At 41.5% G+C, this 18,434-nt stretch overlaps 1 protein-coding gene across 3 annotated transcripts in view; it reads right to left on the reverse strand.

Moving 5' to 3' along the window:
• Window positions 1-451: 451 nt before the first annotated feature.
• The window catches only part of LOC310814981 (filamin A-interacting protein 1-like), a gene marked incomplete at its 5' end in the record, with an annotated part of 31,970 nt that continues 13,987 nt past the window's right edge, over window positions 452-18,434 (reverse strand). The window contains 2 exons of one of the 3 annotated variants that reach the window (XM_083684570.1): window positions 452-1,081; window positions 5,757-8,565. In XM_083684570.1, the coding sequence (XP_083540696.1) occupies window positions 878-1,081; window positions 5,757-8,565 (3,013 nt within the window). In that variant the 3' untranslated portion in view covers window positions 452-877. Of the gene's footprint in view, window positions 1,082-5,354; window positions 8,566-12,635; window positions 12,695-18,434 lie in introns of those variants that run through there. The other 2 variants (XM_083684569.1, XM_083684568.1) reach the window with 2 other exon arrangements.

Genomic DNA, 18,434 nt, shown 5'->3' on the forward strand with positions numbered 1-18,434 from the left:
ACCCTGTGGCAGAACACAAATAAAGTACAAGAAAGTTACCGCGCGGGCGTGGTTTGGCATATCCATCAACCAGATTGGTCAATGTAGAAAGAGGCGCCTGAATTTACGATTATTTCAATATCAGCTCTATGAACAAAGCCCAATTTAATTTCTGGATATCTCTTTGTAAATAATAATAGATATACCATAGTTGCGAGAATAAATAAATTCAAATATCCTTTTGTAATATGTTAAGTCACAGAAAATGGTTGGGTTCTCCTTTTCTTGTTTTGTCTCTAGCCTACATAAATACAGGGTCAACTCAGAGATTATCAATACTATTTGGAATAGTCATTTGAAAGAGGCCTTGGTCAACTTATAAAAAAGGTCTTTGGCAAGGTATAAAAAAAACTTTATTGATATCCAAATACAATAGTTACATGTTATAGATCATCACTGATGAGGGTGCATTTAACATACCAGTAATACATGTTTATGTACATTGTTGCCACTGTTAATGAAATTAATGTTTTGCCATTCATAGCATTTGACAATTCTAGTACAGGGGGATGTACATCAGATAAGCTATTCAAAACACAATACATGTGTCAAGGGGGGAATATACATACACTATCTATTTAATGATAATACAGTAGCCTACCACAGTATGTTTTGTCATTGTGTATGCGCATGTCAGTGAGTATTGCTTAATCTGCTTTGAGAAACACATTAAACATAATGTATTGGTGTTTTTAATAATCAACACACTGTCTGTACACATGAAAATTAAATAACTTGCAAGTGTTGTCTTTATAGAACCAGGAATAGATCAGGATTGTGAAATAGTTTGGTGGATGGATGCCATCTTCAAAGATGCAATGCATCCAAATCTGGGATTTCAGAATTTGGTGGGGCGGTTGACCATATTGAGGTTGTTGGCTGCATTTGTAGTTCGCTGGTCTCTCCCAGCGGATAGAGAAGTCTGTGACTGCCCTTTGCTCTGCTCTGGATGAACTGTGCTGTTTGTCCCTTTTGGTGTGCTGTAAGCTTTAGGTTTTGGGATCCTTGTTGGGCCAGGGCGTCGGAATGCTTCTAGAGGTATCTAGGAATAGAGAGGGAGGGAGAGAAGTAGGGATCGTTAGAGAAATAACAAATATTTGTATTCTGTCGACGCATAGATAATCTTTATAGCCTTAAATTTCAGGGATCAAGATAGGGAGATATCCACTGTTTCTGTTGTTGCAGTTGCAATCCAGCCAGATATTCAGGTTCACAAGATGACATTAGTTTCTTGTGATGAAAACAACCCCAGTTGAGGAAGTGCAAAATGAAAATATCAATCTGAATGCACAATACACTTGTTTTTCAATTACTTTTTTGCACAATTTAAAATGCATTTGGCAAATGAGCCACCACAAATTAGTGAACTTACATATCCTAAACCAACACACCCCAAACATCTAGACACTCATTACAATGTTTATGAAACTGACCAGAAGATGGTGCCAAATAATGTGTTTTGTCATACAGGACATCTTTGAGCTTTTAACACTTTTAACACATTTTATTCAGCTATGGAATACACAAAAAGTGATTTTGAAAATAATGTCCAACAGGCTTGTAATTTTGATTCTTAGTTTGATGTTGGCCACAAGGACACGAGACGAGGAAGAATACATGAAAATCAAGTGCATGAAATGTTGGTCTTATCCAAGGGACTCTGTTGAATAAAGGGCCATTTAGTGTAACTTGCAATGGGCAGGGGCAACCAGGGGACATCACACGTTGAGTGGAAGTAAAGTATCCATTAACCTTGCACTCTTCCTTCACATTGTAGTTCTCCCTCCAGTTCACTCTCTCTATAAAGCTATTTTCAAGTTGTCGTTTGCTCCCTGAGTATAAGAGAGACCGGGGAGAATGTCTGAAGACAGGTGTTGGATCGTGTTTTGATGTGATCTGCGAAAGAGTCACAGGAAATGTCTCCCATGGGTGGGGTGCTGTTTACTTTACTGCACAATCAGCTCAAACTGTACATCTAATGCTTCATCTCAGCCTTGCCAGAGTGTGACGTCACCGTAGGAGCTCTTGACATTTGTCAACCGTCTGTGCTCAGTTTAAACCCTGTCTGCTCCATCTGCAGATCTCCTCTGGGTTTATGTAACGCTGAGAGGGATGGAGAGAGTGCTTAATGTGAAGAAAAGTGAAAGAGGGAAATGATGCAAGTGTGTGAGGCACTCTCCCAGATCTGCTGAAATGTAGGGTATGAGACTGTAGCTCTTTAGCAGCAGTATTCTGTCTTTCAGGGCCAGCCCCACCAGCAGTTGGCGTTGTTGTGTGAATTGAGACATTCATCCATGCTTTATAATAGTAGGCATATCACATCTTACTGATGGCAAATCAATTTGGGTCATTTAATGGTAAAGGTTGTTCGCCAACTTGACTAAAAGCTAAGATACAAGTTATTTATTCAACACCAGGGCCATTTTATGATATTAAAAGGGGGCTCAAACTGTTATAATGTGACTATCCATAATCCACTTCACTTAACAATGCATACTGACACTCCATTGAAATTCAGGGAAAATGGATAAGTGCGTGTCTAGAACCCCAATAATGTACAATAACAGAAAATGCATGATTGGTGGACAGGACCTATAATGGTCCAGGTACACAAACTTCTGAACTGGTGATATATTATAAAATGTTGTAATTTGTGCATTATTGTGGGTATGGGAATATACAGAATAGTGTGTAGAACGGTATTTACTGCATTATATGACAGGTGATGTGTTTTGTTTGCCCCACCAGAATGTTGGTGTTAAAAGCAGTTCTTTAGATCTTTAGCGAACGTTCACAAAAGAATGTTCTTTAGTGAATATTGCTGGCTCTTGCATCACCCATAAGCTCTCTCCAAGACCTGACTCCAGTCCTACACAATGCTAAAAGCAAGCAATTTAACCCAGTCCAAGTTGAGTGGTAACTGTTAAAGACCACTGTGATTGTTTTATGGTTTTAAAAATGTATTTTAAAATGTGCAATGAATGTCCTTGAAGGCCCACATTAGTCATGTTGATGTTTTTTAGCTGATAAGTGACATCCTGGGGCTGAACAATGTTATTGCACAATGATTCAAGTCCAGTAATTGCCATTTAGATCAAAGTATGTGTATTTTGGGCGATACATTATATGTTCTTAGCTCCTCCTAAAATGATTTCCCATGTGCCGTGACGTATGACATTTCATACAGCTATAGAGCTCCAAAGTGTGACGTAGCTAGCCTGTTTGTAAAGTAAGCACCCTGAGGTAAATATAACCCTCTGAACCCCCTTCATCTGGCGTTCACAAAAAATGGCCTTTAAAATCACACATTTGAAACGTGTCTCGAGCGGAGCTTTCTGCAGAGGTAATGGACCAGAAAATCTGTATGGGTCATCTCAAGCAGCCATGTTGATTTTACATTGAATGTCTTAATTAAATGTCTCCTCCCTTTGGTGTCGTAGTCCGAGGAGTCCGAGTCTGCAGTGTGTTTTGCAATACTGGCACGGCTGTCTCCATAGCTACCAAACACAGGATTGTTTTGGGGCTTGGATTGCAGTGGGAGACACTCTTTCGCTGCACATTTGTGGGGATCCTCTTTCGTTCACAATAGGAAATGTTTGTTTGAAGTCTGTCCTGGCCCGTATTGTTTTGTTTCCCTCCTCTTAGTTAGCCTGTCGGTCAATGTGTGTGTTTTCTATTGTGGTTGTTATAGACTACACATCCTATGCACACTTAACACAGGCTTGTCTTTGATTGGTAACTGTACTTATTGTATTGTAACACAACCCAGTGAAAAAATGTGTTTTGTGAGAGTGGCAGATTGAATACATACATTGATTGAGATACAAAAATGAAGTACTTTGATGTCAGATCATTTGATCACTCTGATTCAGAGAATGACTCACTTAAATAAGTATGATAAGATACATGATAAATCATGCAGGTTATTTAAGGACACTTCATAGACAGAGGGTTGTTTCCATTACAGCTGCTCTAATCCGTTTAATGAATAGAATGAATAGAATCTTGTTTAGCCTGCAATTTATTCTAAGGGACTGAGTGATTTGGATCTAGTTTCCAAATGGCAAAGCTCCCTGCCTGAATCAATTTAATGCTTGATATAGACAACCCTTTACAGTGAATAGTGATACTAAATCGGAGAGCATTGAGTGTGTGTGCTAGCGTGCATGCATGCCTGTGTGCCTGTGTGTGTGTGTGTGTGTGTGTGTGTGTGTGTGTGTGTGTGCGCGTGTGTGTGTGTGTGTGTGTGTGTGTGTGTGTGTGTGTGTGTGTGTGTGTGTGTGTTTGTTTGTTTGTGATTTTTGTAATGTAATATTGTAAATGACCAATATCCTTCTGTAAATATACAATGGAGGAAAAAAAAACATTGTGTATTCACAATGTATATCATATTACATTAGGAAGCCTCTTAATAGTATGATTGTATTTGCATAGTTGGTGCCCTACAAGAGAATTATATGTACATGTACATGTAAACAAATCACATAACTATCTGTTGGATATGCTGTAAGCAAAACATTTGATGAACGAGGAAACATCTTTCAAAGAGTAGTAATTACTCTAAATGACATTAATCACTTGAATGTATAATGTATATCGATTTTAGACCTTCCAGCTACTTCATGAACTCTACTGCCTTTTTAATAAACATTAATTCTTATTTATATCAATTTTAATGTCACCTCATGAACAATATTTTTGTCCGATTGTGTCAAATCCTGATCAGTAATCAATGCAGAAAGAGTTGTAGAAAAGAAACATGCATTCACAGAAGACCACTCAATAGTTAAAAGACCTCTGGTCCAAGCTGGCTTTCCATTGTATCATTGAAGAGAACTTACAATTCACTCATGCTAGTCTTTACTCTTGGTAACTGGGTTTCTGTGTTTGGAATAGAGGGAGAAACTATGACATCAGCCTATGAATTTAACTCAGCCAAGCAAACACATGTCAGAATCCCCTGACTCCCCCCCTATTTCTTATAAACTCTGAATGTGAACACAGGAGTTCTTCTGAGAGCCCTGCTTGTAAGGAAACATAAAATCAATGAAGAGGCTCCAACAATTTCCTATTCATTTTCTGTGATTTGACTTTATCTGACTGTAATCAGAACTTTAATCATTAGAGAACATGCAAATAAAACGAATCAGAATGTAGAGTTATTTTCCAGATTGTTTTCCCCATCATTCAGCATGCTTGGCATTGTACCATTTTGAATGAGTAAATGAAATATGCAAGCATGGATGACAAACTAAAACATACTTCTGCACACTTTAATATTTAGAAAAGAAATCAATTTTAACAAAATGCAAGATGTGTAATATGAAATATAAACAGAATTGAAACGGTACATCAGTGAATAGTCTTAGTACATGGTAATCCACCATGCACATACAGTCAGTGCACACAAGAGTTAACCTGGTGTAGAGTAAAAGATCCTTACAGATGCTTTCAAATTGTTATTTTTTTGTGATTTTGAATGATAATTCATGCACACAAACATCTTTCTAAACAGAAACAAACAAACAAACCAAAAAAAGAGACAAATGCTTTGGTAAGCCTCTCTCTTCATACAGATCAAGTATCATGGACCTAGAGGGGATCATGTTCTGACTAATAAAGGGTCTTAAGAGGTTGGGGTTGCAGTGGGTAGTGGGCAGGGTTCACTACTGGGATGAGTTATTTTAAGGAATCAGTCAATCATAGGAATTACTTACTGTAAATTGTGAAGGCCTTTGGATTGGGGTGGAAGTGGGCTTTATAGTGATGCTACTTGTGATTTTGCTGTTGCCTTTGGCAGGGGTACCATTAGCCAATACTGGAGTTCTTGGCTCCTGCCCAGGTGTATAGCATGGACTCACTGGCTGGGATGGGCTGTTCATGCTCTGAATGAAGGGACTCCCTAAGTGAATATGGATTTTGTTATCCTCCGTGGTGATGACATTTGGGCCTGAGCTGTTGGACCTCTGAACCTGCCAGCTACTCTGCCTCTCTGGCGTCACTCGGAAAACAGCGTGCCCTCCCACAACCTCGACTGGCTCTGTGGACAAGGACCGGTCAGGGGTGCCGGTGGTGACAGACACGATCTGGATGGGTGACATGGCTCTATCTGGAGTGACAGATCCAGAGGAGTCCGGGGTCATTGCTCTGGAGTAGGTGGCCATGGTGAAAGGAGACATTGCTCTATCAGGTGTGCAAGGGCCTTCGGACGAGGGGGAACCTTTAACTTTTGTTGGCGGGGAAATGGATGCATTCTGGATGATGGTGATTCTTTGCTTGGGCGGACCTCCACTTGTGGGGATGACTGCAGTACTGGTGTATGATTGGGTGTTTTCTGTAGTAGGGCTGGTGATTTCTAGCATGGCCGTGTTATGACCGTGGTCTGGGGTCACTTTGATGTGCAATGGTTGGCCAGGACTGTGCGTCAGAACCACATCTCCTTGCTGAACATGGTTCCCATTCTGCCTGGGTTGCACTTTACTATTGACTGCATGGTGGCTCTCTTTGCTTTTGAGGAAGGGGGCTCTGGCTCTCCTCATGTTATTGTTGAGGTTGTTGACATTGTTGATGAGGGATGGGTTACATTTAGTGAGGGGCATATCATTGTTGTAATTTGGATCATCCTCAGGATCACTCTCCTCATAAAGTTTTCCATTCACCACAGCACGTTCCAATGGGGCTATGCTCTTGTAGTTGGGTGGAAGTTGGTCGGCTGGATCAGTCTGTACCTCCTTGGTAGAGACTTGCAGGTCTGAAAAACGTCTCCCATTCATGCCTGGACGAAGACTTTTGCTGAAGCGACGGTATCTCTCTAGTTCTCTAGTGAGGGTCTCCATTTCTCTGGCCAGTTCCTTATTCCTGACTTCCTGCTGAGTCAGTTTCCTCTGCAGGGTGGAGTGGTCATTTTTCATGCGACAGATGTTTTCTTCTGTTCCCATGTACTCATGGATCTTCTCTTTCAGAGCTGCCACCTCTCTGGTAAGATGGCTGGACTTTGCCTCTTCCTCTTTCAGACGTCTGTACAGTATATGCTCCTGGTTGGACTCCATCTTCTCTGCCAGTTGATATTTGGACAGTTCATTCCTGGATATCTCCAACTCCTCCATCAAGGCATTTGCTCGTTCTTGTTCATTGGAGTATCTCTTTTCAAGGGACTCAAAGTCATCCTCAGTCTTCAATAAGTCATCCTCTACGACCTTCATATCTTTCAGTTTTCGCCTTAGTCGCTCAACTTCCTGGGTCAAATCTTTGACTTTGTTGTCCTCTTGTTGGAAGCGGTTGGCAGTGGGTGCCTTGATGTGTTCCTCTTTGGCTTTGCTCCTCAGGAACTCCCTTTCCACTGCCTCCAGTGACTGCAACCTCTTTTTCATCATACTGACTTTGGACTGCAGGTCGTTGCTCTTCTCCTCCTCCGCTTTGAGCTTGGCCTTGAGTTCGTCCTGGTCCTCGATGGCACTGCACATTTTCTCCTCCAGTTCAGCATTTGACCTCAGAGTTTTCTTGCTCTCTTCAATAAGCTTCTCCGTTACTGTTGTAACTTTGTCTTGCTCGGCTTGCAGTTTACCAGTGCTATTTTGGACCTTATCCTCCATATGTTTTAGCTTCTCAGCCATGGTCTTCCTCTCGTCTACCAGCATGACGGTCAGCGTCTTCAGCTTGGTGAGGTCCTCTTTCAGTGTGAGCTCAGTTTTCTCCATCTGACCCTCAATGGACTCCAGTTCTTTGACCCTCACCTTCAGGGCATCTATCTCATTGGACAAAAGTTTTGATACAGTCCTCTCTTTCTCCAGATTGTATTTCAGAGAGTTGCACTCCTGTTTGCTCTTGCCAAAAGCATCCTCTAGTTTCTCCAGATCCATTATCCTGTGGTTCAGCTTGTCCACCTCAGCCTTCAAGCTGCGACTCTGGCTGGCCTCCTTCTCCAGCTTCTTGTTGAGGTCCCTGCACTGGTCCTCCATCCTGATCAGCTCCTCATCCTTTCCCTCCATCTCCAGAACCCTTTTCCGTAGCTCTTCCACCTCGGACATGAGGCTAGAGTTACCACACTCCCCACGGCTGATTTTGTCCCTCATCTCCTGGAGCTCATCCTCAGCCCTGCGGAGGGTCTTATTGGTCTCCTCTAGCTCGTCCAGCTGCCGGCTAAGAGTGGACAGTTTTTGCCGGAGCTGCCTGTTTTGGGCATCCTCGCTGGTCAGTTTGGCGGTCATGGTCTCCTGCTCCTGATGGAAGCGGCTGGCTTGGTCGCGTAGCTCTGTCTCCAAGCGAAATACTTTGTGCTCCTCCTCTTGCACCCTCACATTGGCAGTGCTCAGCTCCTCCTGGGCATGGGTTGCAGTAGCAGTCAGCTCCTGGACCTTGGCAGTCTGTTGGGTCAGTTGCTCTGTGAGACGCTGCTGCTCGTCAACGACCATCAACGCAAATGACTTCAGCTTGGTCAGCTCCTCCTTCAGGCTGGTGACCTTTGTGTTGTTCTCCTCCTCTTTTCTTTCCTGGTAGGCCTTTTCCTGGTCAATCAGTATCTTCAGTCTGTAAGAAAAACACAATGTAAGAAAGGCATGTAAGAAAAAATGTGTACTTTCTATCAACAAGTGCTATGTTTTATTTCATGTCAGATACAGTACACATACTGTATTAGGCATGGATGGATAAATATATTGATAGGATGGATGACATAGATAACAACATAGCATAATAATAACAATGTTATATAACAATTTGGGTTTATACGTTGTGATGTGTCGAATATCCGAGAGGGCCACCTGGACCCAATAGTGTGAATGCAGACACATAATAAACACTTATGAAAGCCATATTTCTCTGACCATTCTGAATAGATTTGGAAGGGTCTGAAATGTTATGTCATGGAAACTTTAAAACTGGTCAGTAGCCCGAAATACACTTGCACTATGCCATTTAGGTCCCTTGATGCCAATTAAATCCCATGTGGGCTGGAACTCCCTATTTTCTGTATTAAACACAGAATTGTGGGCACAAAGCTCTTCATCGTCAATTCAATAAAACATGCATCCAATTAGACTCAATATGATTACTACCTTATTTTGGACTTACAACACTATACCTTATCCACTGCCATTAGGAAAAAATAGGAATTGTACAGTTAGTGAAGATGTTCTGTCCAAAAGCACTCTGATCTCTCACTGTGGCTAGACTGTGCTGGAATGCAGGATATTTACTCTGACCCCTATCTGACATGAATACTCCCACCAGTCACATTCAGACTTTAGACTTGCCCATTCTTCACTAATAGGGAGACAGGCAATGCCATTAAGTAAAACAAGGAAAAGAGACACAATTATCCCAGTTTTGTTCTACTACATATACATTTTCCATTCCATTCAGATTTGCGTGTGTTGATCAGACACTACCACATGAACACCCTGCCAACACTAGTTCTAAACCTTAGTCTGGTTGCATGCATGCACAGTATATGTATACATTGGTAGAGTCATGAGGGGAGCTGGGGTCACAATGGCTGACATGTATTTCACCAGGCCAAGTGCCGCTAGCGTCAGAGGGGATGTTATGACTGCTGTATGTGCAGCTGCCAGTGTGCTCCACAGATGTCGCACTGCCATGGAACAATCCCTTAATTAAGGGGTTCCTCTACCCCCCTGCCACAAGCACCAGCACCACCTTCCCACCCTCATTTTTATATTTAAAGGAATTCCCCCTGCTTCCACTGGCAATTACAGTCTGGCTGCATAAACAAAGCTGCTCTCTCCCAGGGATCACTCATTCCACATTGCCTCCAGTTAGAGGAACATGATGTCAGCATGGTTTGGGCGGGTCCCCCTTCACCCTACTGTGTGTCACCTCCCAGTGTTAGGCTGCTGAAGGGGGAAGGTGGAAGGAGGAGGGCAAACATGTATGATCCAATGTGTTCCACATGTTCCACATGTTCCACAGAGACAGTTGATTAAAGCTGATTAGCTATGAAGTTGATATGGGGGAGCAGATACTGTACGTGGGGAGATGTTTGGTAAATGTTGTGGAATTATCAATATCAACTAAAGCAATTATGATGTTATTATTAGGTTCTTGAAAAAACATATGATGACATATTAAGGTTGAAGTAATATTGCAGATGTAGTGATCACATTTCATTCAATCTCAGTCCAATCTCCTACTGTGGATTTTTTTTACATTGACAGAGAATATTATTGCTATATTAAGGAGCTAGAACAGTGCAAAGAGTGGCAGTCATTGAAACATGCCCTAGGATTAAAGACTGACTCGTTTCAATCATTGTTTACTCTACCTGTTATCTCAGACACCAGTGTTTTCTCAGTGATCTAATCGAGCAAGAATAGAATGTGCACTGAGCTGGGACTGGACTTCAGACCTAACACCACAAGTCTGTCTTTCTTCCCCATTTTGCATTGGTTAATAATACAGTTCATTCCAGAAAAAAACAACGACAACTGATGTTTCACAAATGTGGGCACTTTAGATTGGTCACGGCTAGTCTCAAGAGAGGAAATGACATGTATTCCCTCACATACTAACTTCTAACTAAGGAGAACATTATCCTTCCCAAGGGACACTAATTGAACTATATTTCCCATGGACTCTGAATTCTGTTGGACAAGAGGGACTACAAAAGAATAACAAAACTTGGGAGGACAGAAGTTCAGCTGCCAGTAGGGTCAACTTCCCCTTGTTGAAAAGGGAATAAGAGGGGCATTAAGGATACCACTTCAGTTCAGGAAATTCAGTACAATTGCCGATGACTGATGTTTCATTTCAACTCATTTATCCTTTTAAGGCATTGCCCTCATTCTTCAAACTTGGCTGGTTACAATATGTACTGTATACTCTTGATAGAGTAGCAGTTTTGTCGGTTAAACATCTAATTAAATTCCATGATTACCGTTGATTAACAGGTATGGTATAGCCCATACATGATAAAACTATTTTCAAGGTATGGTATGGCCCACACTTTAAACTTTTTTCACTATCACCATAAATTTTCCTAATAGGGTCACTTGCACTTAAACGGTGCGCTGTCATAAAGAGTTAATATGTAATGGAAAACACAGTAGTACATGCGGCATAGTTAGCAGTAAAGTAGGGTGTGGGGTGCAGATGGCAATTAACCTCAAAACCAACCGCTCACCCATGTGACCTCTGAGCTCATCAATATGCAGAGGGGAAGAGTGAGGCAGCAACAGGATGTCACCATGCAGACCACCATTACAGTGTGCAGAGAGGGCTTTCCCCACATTTACATTTATAAGCAGCTGTGGTCTCAGAGCTGGAAACAGTGGCTCAGAGTCCTTAAGCAGCTTCTGGGCTAAAGCCGAATGAAACAGTATGATGTGTCATGTTACAGATGTCAATGTCCTGTCCTCATTTACTGCTTTTGAATATAATATATTTATGGTCATGTACAACACAATGAGCATGACAGCAAATAATTGTCAGGAATTCCCCTATGAGCATGCATTTTAGATTAGATTGACAAATACAGTTTGAATGAGATGAGTTTTACTGATGGAATATATAAAAGAGTGACTGTTTCGACAATTCTAACAAGCTAACTGCTATGTCCAGTAGAGGGCAATCTGTACGCAGTTGGATACATAACATGATAGATCATTTTTTAAGCTTTCATTTTACTTTGATATTTAGGTATAATCTTTGTAATACTTTTTGAGGTTTAGCTGGATTTGCTGTATGTTGCACATGCAAAAGCTTATAATACCCAATATTCAGACAAGGTTAATGTCATGCGTAACATGCCAGTTATAACTCATTCATTCATTCATTCATTTGGGTTTTACAAAATGTAGTGGTCAATGAAATACATTAGTTGAGAAATAAACAGTGAAGTTTAGTGTGCAAGAAGTCAGTTGTAATGTTTTTCAGAAGAGGCAGTTTGTAAGTTATTAAAAAAAAGGTTCTCACATGTATCATGGGATTTATTCCCTTTAGAGAATTGTGTACATGTATTGTCAAAGATGTTACTGTACAATACATGGAGTGGCCTGTCTAACCACTACATGTATTTCATACGATACGGATAACAGAGACCTTTAACATCTCAAAAATATTTTAAGTGGAGGCTATGATTTCCCTCCCATGTTAGAAATGGCAATTATGTTAATGTGTATGAAATTAAGTTTTGTTTGCGGAGACTTGGCGCAGGCAGCTTTTTAGAGATTAAGTCTGTACAGTACATAACATCACTGCCAAAGTTATAGATAAATATATAAATATATAAAATGTAAATCACTGTTATTTGTAAATTACTATAAATTACTTTATTTATAAATAAAACGTATGTCTAACGGTAACAGTTACTTTATGTGCCGCATGAACCTGTTGAGTTAAAATGCATTTTACAACTTCATGTTAGTAATACTAAACACAGAAAACTAAATCACTGAGACACAATTCACCTAACTTACTCTTAACAGAAACCCATTGAAACTCTCAATACCCAAGCTAAGTCAAAATAGAGTAAAGCAATATACTGCAGAACTTGCTTCAGAGCACTGTAGACCAACTGGTATCCATAGTGCCTAGCCAGACCCAAATCAATAGGAACGTTTTGTTTGTGAGTTGCGTCCTACCTGTCCCATAGGTCTGTCCCGCCTCACTGATTGAAGCTTATTCTCTTGCTATACTCTCAACTCTCTCAGCGTCTGTGATGTGGGCATTCCAGCAGAGAAACCAAACAATAAGAGATGTGCTCACTGCATGCTCCTTGCTTATGGAGCATTACATCATCAGCATGCCCTTATATGGAACTTTATGTTGTACAACCTCTCAAAAGGGGTGTGCTTGTGTGTGTGTGCGAGAGAGAGAGAGAGAAAGAGAGAGAGAAGATAGGGAGAGAGAGAGAGAGAGAGAGAGAGAGAGAGAGAGAGAGAGAGAGTGTGTAAGAGAGAGAGCGAGAGACAGAGACAGAGTGTGATTATGTGCTAGAGAGAGTATGTGTGTCCGCTTGTCTCTGTCTACTAATATGAAATGAGTGCTTTAAAACAAGAAGAGCAGGAATTTTCTTGACGTCTGTAATGTGTGAAATATCTACTCTTTCTGTCAATACTCTGTGGGCGAGGAAGAAAGTGAGGAAAGACAAATGGTTTGGGTTACAATGTTTTCCTTCTGGCTTTCATCGCCAAGGGTCATTAATTCAGTTTAGAAAAAAAAATATTTCACTTGTCTGTAACAGTGCCCTATGAAGACATCTGTGAGTGTGTGAGTATGAATGTTCTTTCTTAATTCACCAGAATAGGCCACACTTCATATTAACAACTCATCAAATTATGCTGTGTAACATTGATGGATTGTATCCAAGCCTGTTGACAATCTTTATTAAACTATGTTTCATAGTCCTCAGTCTGGATTTTCAGCATGATCCATTCATTTAGAAACAGTCCTCACATTCACAGCATACGATACAGCATTCCCCCGTATCACTCCTCCTTGCTCAATCCAGTTTCCATATCTTGGCCTTGATTATGAGATTGTTTCTACTTCCCCCATTAATGATGAACACCATAATACATTCATATTAAATAGCTGCCAGTTAACTGCAGTGAGCACTGATACTAAATTACAAAAGTACAGCACACTGATTGAACATTAAAATGATGGAGATTCTAATAGTGAGTGAATCGTTTTCAATGTCCCAATGTCCCATTTGTCCCCTGGACAGAGAATCAACTGTTGGCTCAAACAATGGGGCTAAGGCATCAGAGCGGATCTAACTCTATGGAATCAATCATGCTTATTAGGAGGAACCAAGGAAACAGTGAGACATTTCCTGCCTGCAACACTCTAAATCAAAGATGTTACAGCTTCACAATGGCCCAGGCTTTGAAGCCAAAAGGAAGAGAATCTTTGCCAAGATGTTGAAAATAAAGATGTTCAGAGAAAGGCTAAACTTTGATTGGGTTGTGTCCTGTCAGAGAGCAAAGACCCCATCAGTCCCCTCAATAGTGGTCATTTGAAAATGCCAGTGTAATATGTATGATCAATCTGACCCAAGGTTGGGTACAATACCATGTCAAACGACACAACAAACTCTGTGAAGCAGTTAAGACCTAATAATAACACATGACAAGTAAGAAATGTATATGTTTATATGCCTCATAATGTATACTACCTGTTGGCTTTGAATACAGTGTTACCATGACTGTCCAGTTCAAAATCTATTTTGTAGAAATAAACAGAATGTGCAATGTTTCTGGATCTAAATAAGGATGTATAGTATTTGGATGTGTGTTCTTTCCTAGATGTTTATACATTGTTAGTTCTTGAAACAAACACATTGTCTATTTCTGAATTTGGACACTTCCGAGAGTCTTAGAGTACACAAAGCAGATGTTCATCATTGAACATAACATTTGGCCACACAAACATGTTCTCTGAGTGAGCATCTGCCAAATTATAAATAGCGGAAAACACAAATCCTGATTATGTAACATCTTGAGATGAGTCTTCACCTAACACTCTGAAAAGGAATGTTGAACGTCAAGATTTACTGAAATTCGTGGTTGCAAAGAACATTTTCTCAGTCATTGTGTCGTAGAGCAGTGGCTCCCAAGTGTTCCTGTGCTGTGACCCATCTAAGGCCTTTCCGATTTTGTTACTCACAGAGAACTGAACTCTGACTTGACATCTGTGTGCATAACTTTCATGTAAATCATGCATTGATGTTAATGGGAGATTTACAAGAAATGTTGAGCTATGCTTATGGATCTCAACTGAGTAAAGCCAGTGTTAGTAGCCACAGCCAATGGTATGACGAACCAGCAGTGACCTACCATAAGGGAGACATGGGTCTAGACGACAAAGGGAGTCTCTCCCCTTAGTGAGTGCTGTGTGAGTGTGTGGACTGAGACACATGTTTGTGTGATACGCCATGCCTGAGGCCTGATTACCTGACAAAGATGACATCACTGCCCTGTAATTAAATCCATATGGCTCCTGTACTCTCTCTCCCTTCACCTCTCTCGTTCTCTCTTTCCCTCTCTTTCCCTCTCCTCACCTCTCTCTCTCTCTCTTGCACGCGCACACTCTCTCTCTCTCTCTCTGATCTCACTGCTGAAGTATGGCCTCCATACTTCAAACGCAGAGATTCATAATTTCTGCCACACATTTACACTAGGCCTAACTTTCCCAATGTGTGCGTGTATGGCTACTAACTTGGTGTGTCTCATCTGTACTTTACGTAGTGGCATCATCTAGAAGTAGGCTTCATAATTGGCTTACATGCTAAATATTTACTGATGGTTCTACCAGCTGTATCTCTCTCTCTCTCTCTCTCTCTCTCTCTCTCTCTCTCTCTCTCTCTCTCTCTCTCTCTCTCTCTCTCTTTCTCTCTCTCTCTCTAACTGAACTGCAACAGAGTGTGCAGGGGTGTGCGTGTGTGTGTGTGTGTGTGTGTGTGTGTGTATGTGTGTGTGTGTCGTTTTGTTACATTCAATCCACTGCAGATCTATACACTCCAATTGCTCCTCATAGTAGGTCTTAGATGTAGAATGTGTTGCCACTCATTCACTTCCAAAGTGAAATTATACAGCTTTCAGAAATGCCTTATTCTCTCTGTATTGCTCTGCTATCAATGTTACATAATGTATAACCACCACTTTGTGCAGCTGGTTATACTGTAAGTGCTAGCACTAGACAGGAACAAACAGTGACCAAAACAAATTACTCAATGGTGTGATATCACCTGAGGGGATTGTAGGTATACATGTAAATAAAATTGCAGATGTAACACTTGAAATTGAATAATGAGATCAAACAGGCCATCATTTAGATCAAAACAGCAGCCATCGCCTCATAAAGGCCACACACTTAACGAGAGACATTGAATGTTCTTTCATCTGAAGGGAGGAGTGGGAAAAAGTATGTGTGTGTATGTGTGTGTCTTCTTTTCTTCATAGTACTCGTGTGGAAAGCCTAGTCCACTGGGTAGGCGTGTGTCTGCTGCCATTGCTGCATGCAGCTGATAATAATTACCTCTCAAATGTTTGGACATTGATGCTCAGTAGCACTCAGGAGGATGTTCCAATGGCTGTTCACACAGACATTGTAGATTTCATAGCCTGAGGCCTTGCAAATACCATGGGTCATTACAGAAGTCCTCAGCATTAACACTGACAAGTGAGGATCTGGATTGAGCGAGCCAGACCACAAACTATAAATGGGCCGGCCCCAAGTGTTGTCAGTGTTCATGCCAATTGAAGAGCAAGGCCTGAGTTCTATGTTGGGGATTTGAATTACAGGGGTGTGCAGGGGTGTGCAGGGGTGTGCAGGGGTGCTGGGCTGCCCCATAACAAACCAAGACACCTTTAGGTATTAGCATTGTTCTACTATCTTTAAGGCATCCACAAAATGCAACATGTCATTTAGGCCGAAACTCTGCCTATGACCACCAAGCCACTATGTATTCAAATAATAGTACTCAATTTGCCTAACTTGGCATTTTCCTTGCAATGACGACCAGTCTTATCCTCAAACAATGTCTAGTGCATCGTCTATATGTCCCCCAGTGACGAGTGCAGACGAAGCACACAGGGGATAAACACACATTACTGAGGGCCTCACTTAATGATCCTTCCACTTCCTCAGCTGTCAGGTGGAAGTCACTTCTCTGGATTAAATTAAGTCTCAATGGAGTCAGAGGGCTCTAATCATGCACAGGAACAGCAGCCTTTCCAGACCAACTCTGGGCCTTAGTTATAGGTTATTACTGTAGCCCAAAGTTGCTGTAAAGAAAAACTCTTGGCCCTAATCAATCTGCTACAATATTCACTTACATGTACAATTTAATGCTATTGGTGTATCACCCCAAAAATCTGTGTTTCATTCATTTTCATAAACCTGGTGGGAATTAGTTGTCTTGGTGTAGCTACTGTAAACTGTTGGATAATTCAGTCAACACGTATTGTTTACCGTTTGGAAAAGGTGCTAAGAACAGGAAACTGCATTTTCAGTTACACAGCCACTCCCTACACTCCTACTGTTTGTCTAACTACCACAAGTGTCTGGTGTTCCTTCCAGCTAGGTCTCAGCTTGAAACAATACAGGGGTAGAATTAGTGCAATTAGCATACTTGGGCTTCAAAGGGTTCGCCACAGGAGCTGCATTCGATTACACTACTAATGTAAGCAACACTTGTTTACGCAAGCAACTGGGTATGATTGATTTGAATAAGGGCATATGGTGTTGTTTTTACGTAGAAGGGATTCCCCCATGAGAGCGTACATGCCCAGTTCTTACCCATCTCTGCTTGCGTGGCAGTCGGCCACATAAAATAATCATATAAAATCATTGCAAATGTTTTAGGTGGAAAAGAATTTCCTGACTCAAACCCGATAGTGCTTTTGACAAAATTAGCTAATTCTGCCGTACACTTTCAATAATGACCCCTTCACTGGCAACGGAGCAGACCAGGCTATACACACTGCTGCCTCAAAATTCACTATATCTCAGCCCTCTGAGATCTGTACTACAGAGACAGAGCTGTATGTTAAGCAAATTCCAACAAAGTAGTTTCAAAGTATAGAATCACTTGGAATTTCTGGATTATGGGTAAACTTCCCCTTTAAGGTATGGCCAGAACAGGCTCATCTATGGTGACCAAGCGATCCAACTTCACATAGTTTATCACATGGTTTATCCCCCACTCCCTGCCTTATCGTCCTCGGCTGTCCAGTCAGCATTTCCACTGCAGTGAGCCAACCAATCGCTCCAGGGCCTCCCTGTATATAGATAAAGATGTGAGCCTTTGTGTTTTAGCTGGAATGTAAATGTTAGTGATTCTGGTCGAGGCGTGACACTTGCTGGTATTCACTTAGCAGTGGCTCCTCTGACTGAGCTGTGATATATTTTTGTGGTCTGTGTGTTAGGGGGCTGAGACTGTGGTTTTGTCTGAGTATGACATCATTCCCTCCCCAAGCTTCCAAAGGGATTGGATCCTGTGGTCTGGGATCCTGGATGGAACTCACTCCATTGTCTAGCTGCTTCCTGTCCAGGCTGAAGAGCTCTCGTTGAGTGTCAATTGTCAGAAAGCCAAAATAGCCGCCCATCATTTCTATTTAATCTGGATTTAACAAGGCCCTTTCCAGAGACAACCTTCAACTCCTGTAGATCTGAAACGATTGGATGGGTATAAGTGAGATGGTGGAAAGCTTTCAGATCTAAGGCTCTGGGGGCAGGGACCAGGGTTTGTTTCTGGACAAGGCCCAAGCTTTCCTCAGCTTGAGGCTTGTAATTGTGATCAAGTGTGCATCGGGGGCTCCACGGCAACGGGCCATATCAAGTGGCTGCCTGACACAAGGATCAGCACTGAGTTATAAATGAGTGCTCCCATGCACTCACAATCTCACACAACCATCCTCTGAGTGATGTCATCG

This window comes from Argentina silus (assembly GCF_951799395.1).
Source record: "Argentina silus genome assembly, chromosome: 14".
Classification (NCBI taxonomy): Eukaryota; Metazoa; Chordata; class Actinopteri; order Argentiniformes; family Argentinidae; genus Argentina; species Argentina silus.